The sequence below is a fragment of the Vipera ursinii genome (assembly GCF_947247035.1).
Source record: "Vipera ursinii genome assembly, chromosome: 1".
NCBI lineage: Eukaryota > Metazoa > Chordata > Lepidosauria > Squamata > Viperidae > Vipera > Vipera ursinii.
In genome coordinates this window covers 210692841-210716724 of record NC_139512.1, presented here as the reverse complement: position 1 = coordinate 210716724, position 23884 = coordinate 210692841, and the positions used below count along the sequence as shown (strand labels likewise).

Genomic DNA, 23884 nt, shown 5'->3' with positions numbered 1-23884 from the left:
GGAGTTGGGTATCATCAGTATGCTGATGATACCCAGCTTTTTATTTCGACCCCAAACCACCCCAGTGATGCCCTCAACGTGATGTCCCGCTGCCTGGAGGCGGTTCGGGTCTGGATGGGGAGTAACAGGCTTCGACTCAACCCTGACAAGACTGAGTGGCTGTGATATTCAGGATATCCCATCTCTTTCTATGGGGGGTGAGTTAGATAGAGCTCCTCCTAGATTCACAGCTTTCTTTAGAAGACCATATAGTTGCTGTGGCTAGGGGGGCCTTCGCCCAGGTTCGCCCGGTGGGCCAGTTGCGGTCCTATTTAGACCGGGATGCCTTACGTACGGTCACTCATGCGCTTGTGACCTCTCGTCTGGACTACTGCAACGGTCTCTACATGGGGCTGCCCTTGAAGACCACTCGGAGGCTCCAACTGGTACAGAATGCAGCCGCGAGAGTTGTGCTAGGAGTTTCCTGATACTCCCATGTTACACCTCTGCTCCACGAGCTGAATTGGCTTCCAGTTGTCTTCCGGGTGAGGTTCAAGGTGCTGGTATTGACCTACAAAGCCCTACATGGCATGGGTCCGGAATACCTTGGGGAGCACCTGCGGCCGGCATCAACTTCCCTCTGCCCAGTACGCTCCCACGGAGAGGGCCTCCTCAGGGTGCCACCGGTCAAAGAATGCCAACTGGTGGCCCCCAGGGGGAGGGCGTTCTCTGTGGGTGCACCGGATTTATGGAACCATCTTCCGGTTGAGCTCCAGATGGCGCCCGACCTGCGCTCCTTCCGGTGCGATCTAAAGACGTATCTCTTCGAACAAGCTGGCCTGGCCTGATGGGATGGGTTGGGTTTTTTATTACTTTTAATGTGTTTCAACTTATTGTAAGAGCTGTGGGCATTTGTTTAATCTCTTTTAATTTTTGTATTTTGTCTTTTAACATGTATTGCCCTGTTCACCGCCCTGAGTCCTTCGGGAGAAGGGCGGTATATAAATAAAATTAATAATAATAATAATAATAATAATAATAATAATAATAATAATAATAATAATAATAACTGGCTCATATTCATGACAGCTGCAGTGTCCTTGGGGGTCATGTGATCACCTTTTGCAACCTTCTGACAAGCAAAGTCAACAGGGAAGCCGGATTCACTTAACAATCCAACTGCAGTGATTCACTTAACAGTCGTGGCAAAAAAAGTCATAAAGCGGGGTAAAACTCAGTTAACAACTGTCTCAGCAACAGAAAGTTTGGGCTTCACTGTGGTCATAAGTCAAGGACTACCTGTACACTCTTTGGATAGCAGGAAAATGGGAAAAGAGTTTCTCCAATGTTCCTGAGTGTAGCTTCCTGGAATCATTCCAATAAAGGGAGCATAAAGGTTGGGTTTCCCTTTCCAGGACAAGCCCAAACAACATTGGAAGGCTCTTCAAATAGGCATCTCCCAGTCCACATCTACCTCCTGGTATTGCAAGCCCAAGAACTCCTGTACCTTGTAAGGTTGCACGTTGTAACACTTGGGACGCCCTCCTAACACTTGCACCAGAAGATGACCTTAATACCAAGCGATTTCCTGGGCATCTGAATCCTGGCCACTGTCTAAACCAGGGCTGGGTAACGTTTTGGTGGCCGCGAGCTTTCTCTCTTTTGAAAGGGAGAGACCTGCACTCAGAGCAGCTATGCTGCAAAGTGAAAACACATCTAAGTGGCCCCTAAGCAGGACCTTTGCCAAACTTTGTTTTATTTCCCCCCCTTTAAAAAAATGATGGCCAGCTTATTTCAAAACTTACCGTGCATTAAAACAGTGGTCTCCAACATCGGCCACTTTAAGACTTGTGGACTTCAATTCTCAGAATTCCTCAGCCAGCATGGCCGAGGTTGGAGCCCCCTGCATTAAAGCTTTTCTGTATATTTCATCTCCAAATGGCAGAAAACCATGCTGCTAACTTTTAGGGGGGTCATTAAAAAAAAGGAGAGTCCCTGAGGTTGAATGTGACCCTGGCTGTCCGACTGACCATCCTGTTCTAAACAGAGAGATGTCGGCTAAGTTGAGGTTGATTCTTTTGCCCATCCTTAAGGACAGCGCAGCAGCCAAGCACAATTTTTTCCATGAGTATACTCAGGTACTTTTCTATTTTTAGCTTGTGCAGCCATGTGAAAACATTGTGCCATCACAGTCGACCAGGGTACTTGGTACATTGTCTCATGCTCAATGCATGTGACTGCATTAAGACAAGAAAAAGCATCACCTATTCACAATGATTAAATTATGTCAAAAAGTATAACGAACATGGACATTGTATTACTGACTGCTGGCATTTAGAAAACTCTGTGTGGATTAGCTACAGAAATCATGATGAATGGGTTATCTTATAAAAGAATGAGATTTTTAAAACTCCAGGCCCAATATGGAAGTGGGGACTCGGCTTTTGGCAAGAGAAATGCAATTTTGGAAGGTATGAAGGTCATTATATTTTATGGAGTCAAAAAAACAGCAAATGAAGCATAGCAACTATCTGAAAATATTAAGCAATGTCATCTGCTGGAAAAAAAGTATGTAGCTGTATTTAAAAGAGATTTATAAGCAGCTCAGACATCTATGGACTATTTTTATTTAAAAGTTTCTAAACAAAGAAATCCATGTTCTATTTTTAAATCTAAACACATTAAATCCACTTTAAAAAAAGAAACACATTGTTTGAATATCTTATCGTAATACTATCATGATTTAACTTCAGCCTAATCTTAATGGAAAAATATGCATAGCTTCTAAATATGCCGAAAAAATGGAAACAAGATAATTGCTATGTAAGGTCCAAAGACTATAACACACCACAGATGTAATGCTGTTCAGCCAAAAGAGATCCTGTAATGGGGAACCACATCTATTCTGTAGAACAAAAAAAATACATATTCATCCATACTAAAGCCACCATATCTAAAGTATTAGTTTTAGAGACAAAAACACATTTGGTAAATAATTGCATTTCTGATATGAAATCCCCGAGAAATTATCTCAACAATCATGTAAAATGTCTCAAAACTTTGCAGTATAGACACAGAAGCTTCTCTGTGTTGAAAATGTTAGTGTTGAGCCCCCCAAGGGTGCTCGTAAACTAAGAAAGATCGATTATCATTTAATCCCACTGACTGATTGCAAAGAAAAAAAGAGTGACATTACAAATATCAGCCCCCATTTACTCTATTAACAAGTATTTTTTAAGGTGGTGCCTTAATTCATCGTATTCCTAACTGCCTTTTGATAGAAGCAAGATGTTATTACTTATTTGCCTGATAAAGAGGAAGGAATCTACTGTTGTTCTGGTTCTGCTGTATTTTGCAAACATCCATTCTCGTTCTCAGGTTCAGAGAATTCCATTACACTTAACTATGGATCCTACAGGTAGCCCTTGACTTAGGACAGTAATTGAGCCCAGAATTATAATCATAAGTCGTGCCAGTGGCGTCACCATGTGGCCACACCCAATTTTATCTTTTTTTGTAGTGCTTATTAAGTGAATTATTGCAGTCATTAAGGGAACACAATAGAAATCAAGTGAATCCATTGTCTGCAGTGGGCGTTTTTACCGGAAACTGGAAGTAAACACCAATTTCCAACAAAAAAACTGCAAATCCTGGTCATGTATGGCCAGTTGCCAAATACCCAAAATGTGATCACGTGATCATAGAAGACAGGGGATAGAGTCATTAGAACTTTGAATCAGGGTTATAAGTAGCATCGGGGAGATCTGTCACAACTTTTGAGCATTTGCTAAGTGACCAGTTGTAAGTCAAGAATGACCTATATCTGCTCGATCAATGAGACCCTAGGTGAAGGTGCTATAGGCCAGGGGTCCCCAACCCCCAGTCCGTGGACCAGTACTGGTCATGCCAGTGACCGGTCCACACAAACAAGCAAAGCCCCATCCGTGGGATGTAGGCAGCACACAAAACCACGTACTCTCCAGTCCTTGGAAAAACCTTTCTCCAAGGAACCGGTCCCTAGTGCCCAAAAGGTTGGGAACCTCTGCTATAGGCAGTAGGCTTACCATTCTCTTCCCATCAATCTTTCCACTTTAAAGAGAAGGTGTTTTTCAACAAAAACAGAATATCTTTCTGACCTAGTAAGTCTAGGCTCACTTTTCTAGCAGGTCCTGTCTTGTAGAAGAAGACTGTAATTGTGCGGACACACTTATTCTCCATGAGTGAGGATTTTGATCAATTCTGCAATTTCATCTTCATTCTGAATTGCTACAATTCTCACATTCTCTGAATATTTATCTGGCTTTGATGGCTTTTATATCCAAGGTGTCCTGATAGTTCTTGGTAGTTAAACCATTCACAAAAAGTCCCGTGTTCCCAGAGCAGAAAAATAGCATATTGTAAGTGGGCCTTAGGTAGCCTTGCAGTAAGAGTGATTTCAGAAAGTATCGTTCTCTTCTTCCTTCTATAGTGACGTAACCTTATAATCTTCTCTATTGGAATTCTTTCTAAAGCAGGCATCTATTTGTAATACGAGAGCTATGCTGTTTGTTCATTTATTTAATCAACCTTTCAAGGCTACCATATTTCCTGGCGTTTACTTGTGTTTCTCTGATGAGAGAGAAGGCAGCGAAAATTAAAGAATGCTGAGGAACTTGTTCAGAATTGTGAGAAAAGATTATAAAAGGTTCCTCGCTGGCCTATATCAATAGTGGCCGAGTTGACCTATCAAATCAATTGATGCTTGTAGCTCTGATTCCTGAAAAATTGTTGGCTGTACTTTAAAAAGTGATTGAAATTTGTTGTGACTCTTGCAGATTATGTTCAAACTAGCCATGCTAGTTTTCTGAATTCTTGCCATGCTTCCTTTGTAATTGCTAAATGTTATATGATAAGAGGCAAGGCAAAATTTAACACAGATATCATTATGGAAGCAAGATTGGGGGATGAAGGCTCCACTTAAGTCCCTGGCTTGAACATTAATCTTGCAAAAAATGTTTGAAATTACAAACCCAATGATTATGATAATTGCAGTTGTCAAGAAAAGATCAGTTGGAAAAAAGCCAGATTCAGTTTAAAGTATGATTTCCTGCTAAGATAGTAAACTGAAAATTAAATTAATCCCTACTTTGAATCCATGATCTCTATCGCACAAGGCAGCATTTCTTAAATAGGACTGAGGTAGAAACCGGAATTTGAGTAAAGGATACAAGGAAAGGTTTAAAATGAAGTTAATATATTTTAGGATTAATGTCTTCTGGTGACAAGCAATATCTGAACAAGGCCAGAAGATCTGTTGGGTTTATCTTTAATCAGTTAATGGTCTCCTGTGTAGAAGTAATTTTATGAGGTAAGCTAGTTAAAGTGAATTTCCAGTTCTCCAACAGGTGCCCTCTAAATGTCTTGGATTGTCAAAACCCTCATCCCGCCATTTTATTTCTCCAGAGACCATGGCTTTTCATGTTTGAGCTGAATCTGTGATCTGCAGAGTCAAGGAGCATGATGGGCATCAAAGTCTCTGTGGACACCATGCTAGAAGACCCAGGATTAGAAAACCAGAAGGTCCATTACCCAGTTTCCTATAAGGATCGAACTAGAGGCATCCATGGAATCCACAACTGAACAAAAGAACATGACCCTCCATAGTTGTAGAATTTGAGCAATTATGTTTCTGCTTGCACTTCTGAAAATATTTTATAGCTATTATAACTACTAACCATAGATAGCACTGTCCTCTACAAATGTATCTAAATTGATGAATGAGAGCCAGATGGTGTAGTGATTAAGGCACCAAGCTAGAAACTGGGAGAAGGTGAGTTCTAGTTACTTCTTAGGCACAAAGCCAACAGGGCAACCAATTTTCTGCCAGTCACTCTCTCTCAGTCCTAGGAAGAAAGCAGCAATGGCAAACCACTTTTGAAATCTTGCCAAAACAATTGAGGATTTAAGAAAAGGAAGAAGCAGACTTTATATACAATTCTAAAGAAAGTCTCCATATATCCCTTCCTGTAGCACTGCTAAATACCAGCACCTTGAGGGCTCATAAAAACTAATGCACTACACATAATCATGAGTCCAATTCTCAAAAGAATTTTGAGTTTCCTAGAAAGATTTGTGGCTATGTATGTCTGATGAATCCCAAACAGGCAAACATGGCCACACACTGCCAGCTAGGGCCATTTCAAATAAAAAAATATCAGAACTACACATTGTGTAAAAATAGAGAAACCCAGTCCTGAGGGATGAGATGGCAATCATTGTATGAGTGTATATATTTCCCAGCTATATAATTCAAATAAAATAGAGTTATACCTTGGAGACACCATGTCTTAAAAGATCAGATGTGCTCTTAAACATAAAAAAGCATTAGCATTTTCCTCTGAGCAAACTAAGGTAGGTGTCTCTGATACATGTTATTACAAAATGTTCCATTATAAACAATGAAGAAGAATCATGTTTCCAAAAGACCTTATGCAACAGAGTGTTTTTCTTCTTCTTTCCATTATGAACAGGTTATTAAAACTCTAAAATGTTTCTAACTGCCTCACTTCTATTTTCTCCCCCCACCCCAAATTTAAATCCAAGCGCCTCCCTAGAGTTGGTGATAAGTGATTCTACAGAATTTCAAAGAACTCTAGTTAAATGTGCAGCATAGCTCAATAAATTGAAACTGCAATGTAGATTATCCTATTGGCGAGATCCAGTCTTAAGTCAAATTATCAGCAGATTCATCGAAATCAGTAAGACATAAATTAGTTGTGATTAATTTATCCAACTGACTTCAATGGATGTGTTTTAGGAATAATTCTGTCTGTAAGTAATCTAATGGTTTTTTTAAGAAAGCAAAGAACTGCTAGAAAAGTAACTGATCAAAAGTGTTCGGTTTATACCTGTATGAAATATTTTCTTTATCAAAATGTAAGAATTTATATCACTTCGTAAATATTTAGAGTCCCCAACTACTCTTCAGTCTCTATATACTTCAGATACCAGTGTGGAGGTATGGAGGCTCAGTAGCTTAATGAAATTGGAGACGGTCTCTGCTCCAGCCATTCAAGTCCTAGCATGTCAAGTGAGCTCCCATTGCTTGCCTCAGTTTCCATCCACCTAACAGTTCAAAAGCATGTTGTATGTGAAAAGATAAATAGGTACCACTGCGGTGAGGAGTTGGCACTCTGTTTAGGCAGCCAGATTCCTGCCAGCTCTGAACTTTCCTGGCTGCAGCACCTGTTTACTGATTTAACTGATTAACTATTGTACACCATTCCTTTTGGCCCTGAGGAAATGCCTAGGAGAAGAATGGATGAAAGACATGAAGAGAAAAACATGATGCTAAGAATAACTGAAGAACTACAAGAATGGTGGAAATAACTATTGCTAGAATCCATATCCACTCACATTTATTTATACAATCCCAATTTTGAAAACAGTGGGACCTCAGCAGGCTAAAGCCTAGAGGTTGTCTTCTAATCTTGGGCTGCTTGAGGCAGACAAGCTTGAGGAGAGAGATCACATGCACAGAGCACTAAATTTATCATGCAATTCAGATGAATACCTCAATAGTTCCTCTATGTCTTCAGCAGGACTAACATTTAACACAGGTTCTCTGTCTTCACTGGCTGTCAGCAAAAGCAGTGGATCTCCAAGAGTTACCATTCCACCAAGATCTGGTCCTTCAAATAATTTCACATCTAACATTTAAACAAAAGACAGACAGAATCAGGCCAAAATACAGTGATAAACAGCAACTATAGCCTAAATAGCATTGGCACTTAGACTTATACTCCGCTTCACAGTGCTTTACAAACCTCTCTAAGCGGTTCTACACATCAGTATATTGCCCCCAACAATCTGGGTCCTCATTTTACCGACCTCGGAAGGATGGAGGCTGAGTCCACCTTGAACTGATGAGAATCGAACTGCTGGCAGTCAGCAGAATTAGCCTGCAATACTGCATTCTAACCACTGCGCCACCATGGCTGAAGTTGAGTTGGGTGGGCAAAAACCATAGAACTAATTTCACACGATCCAGTTTCAAGTGGGCCCCGCCCACATAGAAGAATAAAGAAATTTGCAAAGTGGGGAATATCAGATTCGATTGATCTATGTCACATTGCCATGAATCCTGAATTATATTAAGCTGTATCATTGACTTCCACTGCCAAACTATTTTGAGAGAAAATATTTTATTATACCAATTCACGTCTGCATAGGAAACAGAAAAAAGTGACCTATATTCTTTTTTAAACATAGAATTATTTTATTCATTAGGTATAGTAAATGAAGCATAGTTTATACCAGGCTTGGAGGAAGCTTTGAAATATTATTGCATTACAATTCTCTAACCAAGAGAATTAGTTAGGGTTAAGAGAATTAGCCTAACCAAGCATAACCAATGGCCCATTCCAGTTTTACACAGTAAGCTGAAAAGTTAAGCAGATACTGTGTATCTTACAGATGGGATGCAAGTATTGTTTTCTTTTTTTTAATTATCTCAGTATTTTTAAACATTATGCATGAAGGACTTATATAATAGTAATAGTTAACATGTTGAACAAGTACTAAGTTCAAACTCTCACTTGGCCATGGGATGAGATTTTTGGTTACCGATGTGAGGATAAGATGTTGGGGGGGAAGAGGATCCAAGACATGATTTGATCTGTCAGAGAAAATGCATGATAGAAATGCAATAAATAAACCTAGCTAAAAAAAACTAGTTAAGGAATTAAGTAACTATCTCCAGAATCCAAGATAGAGTTTTATAGCCAAAGATTCCATAGTTTGCAACACTTTTTTTTAATCCTATAGAGCAGGGGCGTCATCCCAAAACCACACCCACCCCATTGCTGGCAACGGAGAAAAAGACCCGATACATTGTGTGACGTCATGTGACGTCATGAGTTTGACGTATCTGCTATAGAGTATATAACAAGCAACTTGAATATTCATTAATACCTTCTTTGACTGCCAATATCTTCTTGTTGCTGTGAGATGAAAAATCTTCAAATGTACCAAATAGTTCTTCTCCCAAATCCACTTCTTCATGAAAAATCGTTAACTTGGTTTTATCTTCTTGAGCAGGTGAGGACATGGGCTTCTTGAGTTTTTTAGATCTAAATTTTTAAATAATAAACCAGAAATTATTAAGAACCTTCTGACAGTAGGGATTTCGATTTGGCGTGCTGGTGTTGACCCTTTTCAACCACGTCATGACTTTAATTTTATTAGCCATGAAAGAAGAAACATGCTGACATTGGTCCATGCTTGAATTGCTCTATTGAATTGCTCCAGGGTTCTGAAAGTTTATTGAAAATAGCATAAAGGGTCCTCATCCTGACCCAATGTCAATTCTCTCCCAATGTTAATTTGGTCCTTGATCTGCATGGCCTACAGTCAGTTTGGTGTAGGCTAGAACCAGAAGACTGTGAGTTTTAGTCTCACTGTAGGCACAAAACCTGGAACTTTGGCCCAGTCACTCTCTTTTGGCTCTAAAAAGCAGGCAATGACAAACCACTTTTGAAATTTTGCCAAGAAAATTGCAGGGACTTGTTGAGGCAGTTGCCAGGAGTCAACACTAGCTCAAAGGCATGTGCGCATACATACACATATATACACTGAATGGTCTACATTGTAATCATGAAGTATTTTGAAGGAACTCTTTCTATGCCATCTGCTTTAAATGTGACATATGAAAGATACAAATGGGAAGAATATTTATAGTTGATCATAATATACTGCAGTATACAAATGTACACACACACAAACACACACACACGCACATATGGATATATATATCCATATCCAAACTTGTTCAAGCCTTTTTAAAAACAAAACCAGCAAATTTTATTCTACCTGGAAGAAAAGAAAAAGAAAAACTACACAGATACTGAAAATGTGCCCCCAGCTATTCATAAGGAATGGAAGACAATTCATAAAAACATTTCCATGTCTTCTGAAAGTAATGGTAGTACAAGGTGCAGAACAGAAGGAAGGCATAGCTCAAATTAATTCAGCAAAGCATTCATTAGCCCACTAAATATGAATGTTGTAGATGGAGAATCTGGGGACAGACTTTGTGAGGCTTTTTCTCCCTCCCCCCAGGACTACAAGATATAGTAAATCATGATACTACATAACCGTATATAGTATACGCACCTCAAGATGAGTGGCATATAAATTTGAAAAATAAATAAATAACTGAACCAAACTGAACTATACAGGCATATATTTAAGAATGAAATAATGTTAAACCTGGGAGATTATTATTATACCACTGCTAAACTAAACTTGATTAAGAACTAATTTTAACCATTACTGATACTTAGGGAGAGTGTTGTTCCCAGACGTCTTACAACTTTCTTTTCTATAGGCATCAGTGATCAACTTGGTGACTGACATAACTAGCAATGCACATTTCCAGTTACCTCAAAACATGGAGGTACCAGGCTTCCTAAATTTGTATATAGCAAGTTCCTGCTGTCACAAGCCATTCTGATAAGAATATCCAGTGCTTTTTTTGTAAAAGAAAAAGGTGCCGGAACTCACACATGTCATACAACCCACCTTGCCTACCCTACAAGGTTCCATCCAAAAAAAGCGCCGGAAATCCTTTCTGAGCGTTCTATGAGAAAAAAAAAGCCCTGAGAATATCTCTCAGTGGCATAAAATGTCCAAATTCAAGAGCAAATTATATTAAGAATACGTCCAACCCCAAAGTCATTCAAAGTGACTGAATGAATGCCTTCTTCCAAATAAGGCTGGTTATGCTGCCAAGTTCCAGTAATGGGGATTAAATTCAGGGAGAGAACACAGAACAAGATGGTTGATCAGAAATGCCCATATACCCAGCATGACATCAAGAAAAAGAGCTGAGAAAGCATAACATGTTCCATGGGAAGAGACAGATGCCTACGCAGCTGTCAGTGCTCACTCACATAGCACTGTTTGTAACTTCTCCAAGTGCCTCTTTTTTTTTTTAAAGTTGAAATACGGAAGCCTCTTTCTATGAGTTTGTTGCTGCTGGGCTAAACAAGTCATGAGCTTACAATCATCATTGTCATTCCACTCATTGCTGATTCATTGCTAGTACTCTGAGTAAATAAAACTGCAATGTTCCCAGAACCTGTTCAAACTCTGTAGGAAAATGATACTTTAGTACTAAAGCATGTTTAGAACAAATATAGACACAAATATTTCCATTTGCTGAATAACTTTCATTGCTTTGGAGATATTAAAATACTATTTTTAATACATATTCCTTTAATTTGTGTCACTTTACGCAGCATATGTGTTCTTACCAGAAGAATGAACAATATTTTCCAAGAGTCTTTCCTATTAATGAGTTATTCAGTTGCTCTTTATACATAAAGCCAATTCAGGTTAGAGTTAGTTCACAGTACAATGCATATGCAATGTCTTTTGCTAAAGTAATCTGTTGGGTCATAACTTTCTTGTAGAAGAAAAAGCAACAGATAAAACTGACTTCATAAACTGCAATATTAGTGCAAATTTGCTTTAAGGTTGATAGGAAATTCGATTTGCTTAATTACAATAATTAAGAAATTATAAATGCAATGTTAATCAAGCTCTTAAAACCCAATGTAAGATAAAGCCTTTCCTAAATAGGGACTGCACCTCAGTTCTCTTTTTACTTACTTCCTCTGAATGTTGCTATATTTGGTTTTGTAAAGTAAGACTAAAGCTAGATGATAGCTTCATGGATATCCTTTGTCACCTAAGCATTTCTATTAAGAAATGACAGGTGCCCCACCCCCTCTCTCCCCTCTCCCTCTTTCTTAGGCTCTCCTCATTCCACATGAGGCTTACCATGAGTAGTAGCTTTGTCCCTAGCTGGTCCAAGTAAAAGTCCCTGTCAGTGGACTTTCAGAGCTAGTTGTGGTGGCGCAGTGGTTAGAATGCAGTACTGCAGGCTACTTCTGCTGACTGCTGGCTGCCAGCAGTTTGGCAGTTCGATTCTCATCAGCTCAAGTTAACTCAGACTTCCATCTTTCCGAGGCCAGTAAAATGAGCACCCGGGTTGTTGGGGGCAATATGCTGACTCTAAACTGCTTAGAGAGGGCTGTAAAAGCACTGTGAAGCGGTATATAAGTCTAAGTGCTATTGCTATTGCTAGTTGCACTGTTCTTTGAAATCTGGCCAGGGTCTGTACAATGCCTACAGGTCTGAAAGAGACAGGATAAGCACAGATTTCACTCTTCTGTATTTTTCTCTAATTTCTTACTATTTTGGGCCAGGCAGTAAAAAAAAAAAAGGAAAACATACTACTAAAATAAAACATACTACTAAAATACAGATAAACATAACTGTGTCAAAGAACCAGACTTATTTTAAGATTTTACAATGTAAATTAAGTCTGTGTTGGCACATCGAAACCATGGGAATTGCATTGTACTTAGTCTGCCATTCTAAGCATGCTTTTTTGAAACAAGACAAAGGAAAATGGGCAACACAAAGCTTGAATTTACAAGCCAAATGACATTTACTGAAAGGTAAGTTATAGCATATTCAGTGCGATCCCCTTTCCAGGAAACAAGCACTGAAAAGTCAAGAAAACAACATGTTGGAGGTGTTCCATTGTGAGAATGGTGGGGAAACAATGTGGGGTTAGTTAGGTTTGTATCTCTTTTCTAGTTGGCTTTCGGTTGGTTGTTATTATCTGACATGGGGTACTTGGTAGCTGAGAAGGTTGGAGGTTGACCGAAGGGTAACAGCAATGACAGACAGAAGTAAGTGTGGTAGGAGATGGGACATGAACTGTTCCAAGGAAAGAAATTGCAAATTTCTGTTTCAGAGCCCCAGTCTCAACTCACTGGCCAGATAGACAAATCACCGGCTGCATTGGGGTCAGGCTCATGCTCTTGAATGCCACCTTTGTCTGAAATAAATTTAACTGATGATTTGTCCATTTAAGCATTTATTTGCACTGTATTACGGCTAGTTGCCTACTGCTGTTACATAGTGATATTGCTTGTATGGCAGCAGAAGCAGGGAAAATCCAGCTGAAACAAAGAGCTAAAGTAGGCACTCCTTGCTTTAGAAGCCAGTGACAACCAGCAAAGGATACTTCGATATACCAGAAGAGTACTGGCCACATCAATTCCAATGTGTTTTAATGACTTTATTTGTAAGATGGAGCGCATATATTCACAATCATCTATCTACATACTACGAATAAGGCTCTCAAAAGCCCAACCCAATCGAATCTTATTAGAAAGGGAAAGGGGAGGGATGAACAAAAGGCAACTGAAATCTACTCCCATTAACACTTTCTACTGTCAACAAAAGAGCTCTGTGAATTGAATGATTCAACCCATTTCCTGTTCCTCAGGCAGAAGCCTGGGAGCATTGGATGAGGTAATGCACATTTGGAATTCTTGGGGCGGAAGAGCTGAGTCATGCTATTATTATCGATCCCTTCAGACAAAAGAGGCTTCAGGGTCTCCCCGCCCCAGCTCTACAGCCGGAGAAGAAAGAAGGCATGGGTTCGAGCAAATTTGCTGCGGCACATCTCTGTCTGTACTTTGAAAAAGGTTGCTCACCAACTGCAAAGGAGTTGCTAATCCTGTCCCCAGCTTGACCTGCTTTAGAGCACAGTAACACCTCAAAATTCAACTTTTTCTTTTCCCAAATCCTCAAACCATCAGTCGTTCTGACTAAAGACTCACCTCACCAAAGATCGGCCTTTCCAAACATACTCATTTTCTATATCTAGGAAGTAGTATTCAAAAGTGCTGCATTTCGTTTAAAAAACACAAAAAACCAAAACCCATTAACCACTTCCAATCCACTCAAAGAAACATTTTCCCAAGATCATTTGCTCAAGCTTCATCTCATGGTATCACACTGTCCCATTTCATATGAAGCTGCAAAAGACTGGCTGATAGTTGCTAAATACACTACAGGAAAAAAAAAGAAGAGAGGTGGAATGCCTACAAAAACGGCTGTAGAATTTAAGCTACCAGCAAATGTGAATTTGTGGTTGTCTAGTCAACCCTGCCCCCTCCCCAAATGGGCTTCCAATGGATGTGGCTTAGCAAAATAGTTACCTCCTCAAGTACGCAAAAGAACTTCTCTAGGTAGAAAAAGATGACAGGAACAAGGTTTCTGATAGAATCATAGAGTTGAAGGGACCTTGGAGGTCTTCTCTAGTTGAACCGCCTGCCCAATTGTCCTTATACAATTGACTTGCCTTCTCCTGACTCATCTTTACTGTGAACTTCTAGAGCTATTTGTCAATGGAGGAAAGAATTTCTCTCTCTCTCTCTCTCTCTCTCTCTGGGTTGTGTGTGTGTGTGTGTGTGAGAGAGAGAGAGAGAGAGAGAGAGAGATCTACCATTGGAAGTTTGATATATTGCAGCTGAAGAATGTTTTTGTAAACTCAGTTGTTGTTTTTGTAGACCATAACATAATTATTTTGACAGGCAAACTCTCTAACCTAAGCAGATTTTATAGTTTTGAACAAGTAACTGATCTCTCTAAATTTCACATTTTCCTAGTTTGTGCAATTGAAGAAGCAAGCTTGCAACACAATTCATGGAAGGACAAACACAACAGTAAAAAAAAAAGTAAATGTAGGACATTAAAGCATTTTGCAAGGATGAGTCTTTTTGTTTTTGTGGTTGTTTTTTTTTAAAAAAAAATATCAGTGACATTGAGAAATATTTTCCTCCCCTAAACATTTAAAATTATTGCCCTAAAAATGCTTGCTGGGAGTTTTGATAGGCCTTGGAAATGAGATTTATTTTGAGGCTGAAATGTTTGGGGAAAAATGTAATGCTACAACTGATGGGCCTTTAGCTCACTATATAATTATCTTCAGATATACTAGCTGTAACAGCTATAAAAATATGTTTTCCTGCTGTTTTAGTTTAAAAGTTGTAACAAAGCAAAGCTATGCATGTCCTTTTTCTTTTCTGAACACTTAAAAAAAGATATTTACGGGCCCAGACAGACCACTCCAGACAGCTGGTAACCTTAACACGTTTATTAGAACAGAGCAAACAAGTAATAGGAACACTTGGCTATTTATAGTCTGGTGCCGGTCGAATAGTCCAATCACTACCCGGTCTTCTTCCCGCTTCTTTTCTCCTCCAATCAGCTTTGCGGTTCGTTTGACAGTTCGGATCCTCGTGCGGCGGCTTGTGTTGTTTTGACAGCCGAGAGCTGTCAACTCGTGCACATGCGCGAGTCCGGAGTTTTGACAGCTGTCAAAACTCCCTCGTGTTCCGCTGTCAGCGTTTTACCTCATGTACCGTTTGTTAGTTGTTTAACCTTTATGAACCACTGGCGTTAACATATTAACTGCCCCCCCCCATAACTGTATTCTGTATACATATAATACACCCCTTACCCATCCCCTGGTTGGTTTCCACCCCCATGAGTTTGTTTGTTACTTCCTTCCCATTCGTAGTCCTGCAAATATGTGGGTGCTTTTCGTAATCGGCCGGATCGTCGTAGGGAAGCCTCATTTCTGGGTTCTGGTTCGTCTTGTGGTTGATGTGGCCCTGCCTCTTCGGCAGGTGGAATACTTGGTATAAAGGGAGGTAAAAGGGGTTGTTGTGGTGGTGGTGGTGTAATTTGTGGCTTGCGGATACGTAGTTGGTCGACGTGTCGGCGTAACTGGCCTTGTGAGTCTGAATGAATTAAGTATGAGACGGGGCCGGTTTGTTTTATTATAACCCCCTCAATCCATTTTTGGTTGCTGGTGTAATTTCGTGCCCAGATGGTTTGGCCTGGAGAGAAGGTTCGTGGTAGTAGTGTTGGGGGTTCTTGGTGGTTAGATGTTCTATCAGGGTGCAGACGGTCTAATCTTGTTATTAGTCTCCTGCCCCATCGAAGCTCCGCAGGCGATTTTCCGGTGGTGGTGCCCGGCGTGGTGTGTTGGGCTAGGAGAAATTGACTAAGCCGCTGGTGCCAGTTTCCTTTTATGAACTTATTAAGTGCTTCTTTAGTGGACCTTACCATTATTTCTGCCATCCCATTCGACGATGGGTGGAATGGCGCTGACGTCACCAGCCTAATACAGTTCCTCGAAGCGAACATCTGAAATTCACGAGAAGTGAATTGTGGCCCATTATCAGAAACTATGACGTCTGGCAGGCCATGTGTTGCGAAAACTTTTCTAAGTGCTTGAATAGTGGAGTATGATGTAATTTTATTTAAGGGAATCACTTCGAGCCATTTGGAAAAACTGTCAACTATTATTAAGAAATTCTGTCCTCGTATCGGTCCCGCAAAATCTAGGTGGATGCGGGACCAAGGATTTTTTGTCGTTTCCCATTTATGAACTGGGGCCTGGGGTGGTTCACTTCTCGTTAGTTGGCAAGCATAACATCCCCCTACGTGTTGTTCTATGTCTTTGTCAATTCCAGGCCACCATACATAACTCCTGGCAAGAAGCTTCATTTTGACCATCCCTGGGTGTCCCTCATGAAGGGTTCTTAAAGTTTGTTGTATGTTTGAATGTGGTATCACCACCCTGTTTCCCCATAATAAACAGCCTAAGTGTGAGGTTAGTTCTAATTGTTTGGAAAAAAATGGACGGAACCTTTCCTCTGGGCACTTGTGAGGCCATCCTGTTGTGACCCATCGCAGGACTCTGCTGAGCGTGTTGTCCTTAACGGAGTTGTCAGCAATGATTTTTGCTGTTAGGGGGCATTCTGGTAGTTCATTGATAGCCAGTATGCCGCCTGCGGGGGCTGGGTCTGGGTCGAAACGCTGTATTGGAAGTCTGCTTAAACAGTCTGCATGTCCAAGTTCCCTGCCTGGCTTGTATATCAGTTTGTAAGAGTATGCTGATAAGAAGGTTGACCAGCGCAGGATTCTAGGGGATAATATTTGGGGAGTTGTTTTATTCCAGGTAAAGATGCCTAATAGGGGTTTGTGGTCTGTGAAGATAGTGAAAGGTCTGCCATACAAATAGTCGTGAAATTTTTTAACTCCGGCCACGATGGCCAGAGCCTCCCTATCAATTTGGGCGTAATTCCTTTCCGTTTTAGTAAGTGTTCGGGAATAGAATGCGATGGGTCTTTGAGTGTCATCCTGGTCTAGGTGACTTAAGACGGCTCCTATTCCATATGGAGATGCATCGCACGCGATGCAGACAGGGGCGTCCTCTTTGAATAAGGTGACGGTGGAGCTTTTGCAAATAATGTTTTTTAGGGACTGGAAACTATTCTCGTGTACTTTTGACCAGGACCAGGGGCTGCCCTTGTCTAATAATCTATGAAGCGGTTCAGCAATTGTAGCCTTGTGGGGCAGGAAGGCGTGATAAAAATTTAATAGTCCTAAAAACGCCTGAAGTTCTTGTTTGTTTTTGGGGCTGGGGGCTGCTTGAATAGCTTTTAGTTTGTCATTGGTGGGGTGGATGCCCTGGGCATCGATTTTATACCCGAGGAATTCCGTAGACGGAACTCCTATGGAGCACTTTTCTCTCTTTAGTTTAAATCCGGCCGTTCTGAACCGGTCTAGAACAGCTGACAGCCTGTCAGCTAAAATGGCTTCTGTTTCTCCGGCGATGAGTACATCGTCGAAGTAAGGGGAAACTCCTGGGATTCCTTTTAAAGTTTTTTCCATGATACTTTGAAATATGCCTGGGGCTGCTGAAATGCCAAATTGTAGTCTTGTCACTTTAAATGCACCGCGGTGTGTGACAATTGTCTGGGCGACCGCAGTGTCATCTGTCACAGGCAACTGCAAGTACGCCTGCGTGAGGTCTAATTTCGCAAAAATGGCGCCTGAGCGAATAGAAGCTAGGACATCTCTTACTGCTGGAATGGGGTAAGCATGGGCATTAAGCGCTAAGTTCACGGTCCCCTTATAGTCAGCGCATATTCTGATTTGTCCATTAGGTTTTACTGGTGTTACGATGGGGGTTTCCCAGCTGCCCCCTTCCGTAGGTACTAAAACCCCCAGCTTGACGAGGCGTTCCAATTCATCCTCAATTTTTTGTTTGAGGGCGAAGGGAACCCTCCTGGCCCTAATTTTGACAGGTTGTATGGCGGGGTTTAAGTTAAGGTTGATGGGCGGACCTGTATATTTGCCTAAAGAACCGTCAAATACGTCTGCATACTTTCTGCAGACGGCCTCGAGGTTTGACGTTTGTACCGCGTTAACGCCAGTAATGGCGATTCCTAAGGGGTTAAACCAATTTAACCCTATCAGATTAGTGCGGTTTCCACTGGTGACTATTACTTCTAGGGGTCCCTTGAATTTTTTGTACTCCACCCAGACCTTAGCTTTACCCTTGAGCTGAATTGGAGTTTTCTGGTAGTCTGCCAATTGAACCTGAGGAGGTTCTAACGGTATTATTTTTTTACTGTTCCGACAGACTTCCCTAAATGTCTTAAATGAGATTAGTGTTACAGCTGAGCCTGAATCCACCTCCATATCACACGGGACCCCTTGCAGCCTAGCTTTGATTTTTACCTTAGGGCTCAAATTGTGCACCCTGTCGATTGCCTCTATTAACACTTCTGGCATTTTACCCTTACTGGCTCGGTAGGAGATCGTACCTGGGGTGGTAGCCTCAACTTCATGCAGATTGTCACGGGGGCGGCTTCGGCAGACGGGTTTGATGTGGCCCGTCTTGCCACAGTTGTGGCATTTAGCGCTCTTAAACCGGCAATTGGCCCGGGCATGGTTGCCCCCACAACTGGCACAGGCGTTGCGTTGTTCACTTGGCGCGAAGTTTCTTGGCTTGGGCCGGACGTTGGTGTCACTGCGCCTGTTTTGCCTTCTTTCCATACGGCGTTGTATGGCATCAGTGTCGGTCAAGTCTATGGATTCTTCGTCGCTGAAAGATGCTTCGTCCTGGTGGACGCTGCTCTGGGGTTCCGTCACTGTTCGGTTGAGGGACTTCTTATGGTTGTCCTCGTATGCCAAAATCTCCCGTGAGACCTGGGCAAGCGTCATCTCAGGTTTTGACGTGAGTTTCTTTCTGAGGCGTTCGTCTCTCAGGCCGATGACCACCTGGTCCCGGATCCGCTCTTCTAAATCAGGGAAGTTGCAGCTTCGGGCGGCGTGCCGGACTCCTGCGATAAAGTCGTTCGCAGCTTCATCCGGCCGCTGTCTTCGCTGGGCGAACTGTACTCGCCAGTACAGTTCCGAGCGAGCCGGCATGTAGTGTTTGCTAAGCCGGTCGATGAGTTCAGCATATGGGACCTCGGTAATCGGTACGGGGCTGAATAGCCCGACAGCAGCATCATAGACGGGTGGCCCGCTGATGTAGAGAAGGGCTGCTGCTTTGGCTCTGTCATCCGTGATCTTGCTGACGAGGAGAAACCCCTCGACCTGCCCCAGGTGCGATTCCCATCGCTCGGGGTGGTGAGTGTCGAATTCTCTCACTCGTCCGAAATTAGCCATGCTGTCAAGGTTCGGTGGTCCGCTTCACTGTGGAAGTTAAAACTTCCAGTGACTAGCTCAGTTGGCCGGAACTGCCTTCCTGGCCGTGACTTCAGCTCGTGAAGCGTATCCCACCTTCGTCGCCAGTAAAGTGGCTGGACAGACCACTCCAGACAGCTGGTAACCTTAACACGTTTATTAGAACAGAGCAAACAAGTAATAGGAACACTTGGCTATTTATAGTCTGGTGCTGGTCGAATAGTCCAATCACTACCCGGTCTTCTTCCCGCTTCTTTTCTCCTCCAATCAGCTTTGCGGTTCGTTTGACAGTTCGGAACCTCGTGCGGCGGCTTGTGTTGTTTTGACAGCCGAGAGCTGTCAACTCGTGCGCATGCGCGAGTCCGGAGTTTTGACAGCTGTCAAAACTCCCTCGTGTTCCGCTGTCAGCGTTTTACCTCATGTACCGTTTGTTAGTTGTTTAACCTTTATGAACCACTGGCGTTAACATATTAACTGCCCCCCCCCATAACTGTATTCTGTATACATATAATACACTAAACATTTAAAATTATTGCCCTAAAAATGCTTGCTGGGAGTTTTGATAGGCCTTGGAAATGAGATTTATTTTGAGGCTGAAATGTTTGGGGAAAAATGTAATGCTACAACTGATGGGCCTTTAGCTCACTATATAATTATCTTCAGATATACTAGCTGTAACAGCTATAAAAATATGTTTTCCTGCTGTTTTAGTTTAAAAGTTGTAACAAAGCAAAGCTATGCATGTCCTTTTTCTTTTCTGAACACTTAAAAAAAGATATTTACGGGCCCAAATATAGGGTTGCCACCTTTCCTGGATTGACCTTGATACTTTAGTTCTAATCCCTCATTTCTGGAATATGTGTGAGGGTGGGAGGAAAATTCCCTTCCTGAACCCAGCAATGCTTGCTAGGTCATTTGTCAATATGGGTTTACTTCTCATTCAAAAATTCTCATCTTCCTTTATTGACATTAAAAATACACCTGATGATCATTCATTTCCAGACAGATGTTAATTTCTCTTTCACAGCCATGTCTCCTGCAGATGCAAAGATAGGGCACAGGACCTCCTACCAGAACGGCTATGGAAAATAGCACTTAAAGGTCAAGGCAGAGTGGCCAGGTCTGAATCAGCCTAAAATGGCCAATAGGAACTGACATGGTTACACTCAGGATGGAGTAGCTGAGAAAGCACAACAGATGCACCTGGATAAGTAAGGAAACCTCAGTACAGCTATGGATGACTTAAAGCCACTTCAAGTATGTGTTATGGATGAGATGAAGGCAAAACCATGAAGACATAGCAGGAAAAAAATGCTTAGCGCCTATTTGCAGTATACTCAAGCTAAGCAAAGATGGTAATTCTGCCAACATGTCAGGTTTGAAAAAAGGGACATTATTAAATATGCTATATTAGGGAGGAGGATCCAAGCCTTGATCCCTACTATGCGTCCAAGTGCTCTCTCCTCACTTTTTTTAGCACCTACATGAGGCCATTGCATGAACTCATCCATTGCCATGGGGTGAGGTATCATCAGTGAGGTATGTCTCCATCTCTGGTGAATTAAGTGATTCCACAAATGTTGGTCCTAGTGCCTGGAGGCTGTGAGGTTCTGGATGGGGAACAGGCTTCAGCTGAACCCTGGCAAGATTAAGTGGCTCTGGATTTGCAGGCTTTAGGTTTCAGGACTAGACCATCTTTGGTGGCAAATGTGGTTAGAGGGACCTTGCACAACTTCTCATTTCACCCAAGGGTTTGTATATTTGTTTTCTACTATTTATTTCTTAATGTAGATGGCTGTGTGCTGCTCAGAGTCACTTTTGATGAAATAAAAGTAAAGGTAAAGGTTCCCCCGCACACGTGTGCTAGTCGTTTCCGACTCTAGGGGCCGGTGCTCATCTCCGTTTCAAAGCCAAAGAGCCAGCGCTTGTCCGAGGACGTCTCCATGGTCATGTGGCCGGCATGACTAGATGCCAAAGGCGCACGGAACGCTGTTACCTTCCCACCGTAGTGGTCCCTATTTTTCTACTTGCATTTTTACGTGTTTTCGATCTGCTAGGATGGCAGAAGCTGGGACGAGTAACAGGCGCTCACTCTGCTATGCTGATGAAATAGACAACTATATAAATTTGATAAATATACATGCCGAGGCATACAAACTTGGTTTTATTCATGTATTATTTCTCCTATTTCCCCACCCTGCATACATTCTGCCCTTAAACTCTAAAGGAGTAAATCCAGCAAAATAATACAATAGTAACTGGGGTTGAAAAAGTGTTTGCCACTGTAGGAACAGTATTCCCTTGAGACCAAATCAAGAAATAATGAGTTAATTGGGGCTAAAGTACTATTTGGCACTGCAGGAACAAACTTCCTGCACGCGTACTCTAACGGGTGTTTTTTTTTTAATTGGAAGTATCATCTATATTCAGGGCAATTTTTGTAAAATCACCATACCTCTGTGATAATTGCTTTTACCTGGTACCTGGGGGAGTTTTGTTTGTTGTTTTTTTCCAACACAGAGGGAAAAATTATTGGGTTATTGTGAATTGGCATGTAGATGTTTTCCACTGTTCCATTATCAAGATACATTCTGCCTATCAGCTTACGGAAACTGTCATTTACAGTAAATGGCAAAATGCAGTGTAAGGAGCAAACAAACAAACAAAACAAAAAATAGCCTGGAGAAGTATTTCTATATTTGCTGTGCTCTTACTGGGTTGTGTAAATTAAACCAAGGCCTCATCAGCACTCAAGCCTTGGTGGAGCAGTGGGCTAATGCCTCCTTAAGTAACACCAGCTGCCTGCAATTAGTGCAGGTTCTCATCCCACCAGGCTCAAGGTTGACTCAGCCTTCCATCCTTCCGAGGTAGGTAAAATGAGGACCCAGATTGTTGGGGGCAATTAAGCTGACTTTGTAATAATGCCGCTTGGGGGGAGGTGTGTGTGTGAAAGCCCTAATAAGCAGACATATACATAGAATGAAGGCTACTGCTAAGTTTGTAAGCCGCCCTGAGTCTTCGGAGAAGGGTGGGATATAAATGGAATTAAAAAAATAAAATAAAATAAATACGTATCTTTCAACATTTTCATTACCTTGTGAGAAAATCTAAGCGCATCTGGGTGATTCTTGGATGGGAAACTATGCTAAAATCTCAGGGCTGTAGACTAGATTGGAAAATAGCAAAATCTTCCCCACCCACCCCCCCAAAAAAGATAATAGCCAGCAGCTACTTTTCTACTGTCCAAAGGATCAGTGTGACTCAGCCCAAAGACACAAGAGTTGAGTATGACACAAACTACCATTTACCTGGTAACACCTTTATGACTCACCAGGGGATCTAGAGAAATCACAGCCCGTAGTATTTGCCCAGCCAATTTGATCTGTCAGGGCTGAAAACATTTCCTTCCAGACTCACGGAAGTGTGCCTTGTCTGCAGCAGTGGCTGCCCTCTGTAATCAGGTTTCCCTCTGAGATCCAGAAGGCTGCCAGCCTGCTGGTGTTTCAAAAGGACTTGAGGGCTTGGCTCCTCTCCCAGGCCTTTTAGGGAGAGCGCATGAAACCCTCTTGTATTTCATTTCTGTTTCTTTTTTTTCCTTCCCTTTCCCCATCCCTTCTTCTTTTCTTCCTCCCTCCCCTTCCCTCCTTCCTACCCAGTTTTTATTATCTTTGCTATCATCCATTCTTTATTCTTTGTTTTTTTTAATATAAGTTTTTACTTGTAAGCTGCCAGCATTGTTAGAGTTGGGTGGCGTACAAATTTAACAAACAACCACATTTCATGAAAGGCATGTGTGTTTCCTTTTTCAGAAAACCTTCATAAATCCTGATGTCTCCTATTTTTGGAGGTATCTGTTTATAGACAGTTTCTACAATACCTTATTTTTGGAGATAGAATACTGTGCAGAGAAACTGCTTATAAACTTACTTTGTGCATCTTGATCAAACTAAGGGTTCCATTATAATTTTTATGAGGATTTTTCCTACATGAATGCCAGATAAAAACACACGCTTAGAAAGAAAGAGAGAAGCCAAGGTCAAGTGAAAATCATAATTGATAAAAGCTGCTAACCAACAGGGGTGGTTTTGACAAATGGCTGGGATTGGAAGAATGGCCAGGGCTGATGTCACTTGGCCCTAGATAATGGCCAGCCCACCTTCAGAACTTGGCTTGTAACTTGGTTGTCAAAAATAAAAAAAGATCCTTCAGCAACCTTACTTGAAAAAACACAAGCACATCTGAGCTAAAGAGATGCAGACTTCAATTTATACATCAAAACAATCTTCTGTTTTTTGTTATTTAGGGTATCATCCGGGATATTAGTCACTGAATAAATTTATCACAAAAAGCCTGTTCTCTCATTTCCTTCCACCATTTAAAATGGCCTAGAAACTACTTCAAAAGCCAAGATTGCTTAGGACAGCGTGATGACCAAATGCTAAAAGCGAGGCACTTGTTCAAAACAGAATTGATCAATACTAATGCAATTAATTGCTTCCCTTGAAAT

The 23884-nt window shown here is 41.5% G+C and overlaps 1 protein-coding gene across 3 annotated transcripts in view; it reads right to left on the bottom strand.

Annotated features, from left to right (window-relative positions):
• Window positions 1–23884, bottom strand: part of HS1BP3 (HCLS1 binding protein 3) — a 44945-nt gene that overhangs the window by 3537 nt on the left and 17524 nt on the right. The window contains exons 5-7 of one of the 3 annotated variants that reach the window (XM_083372381.1): window positions 8932–9089; window positions 7532–7667; window positions 2828–2884 (exon numbers count right to left, since the gene is read on the bottom strand). In XM_083372381.1, coding sequence (XP_083228507.1) covers window positions 2845–2884; window positions 7532–7667; window positions 8932–9089 — 334 coding nt within the window. In that variant the 3' untranslated portion in view covers window positions 2828–2844. Of the gene's footprint in view, window positions 1–2827; window positions 2885–5709; window positions 5862–7531; window positions 7668–8931; window positions 9090–23884 lie in introns of those variants that run through there. The other 2 variants (XM_083372382.1, XM_083372380.1) reach the window with 2 other exon arrangements.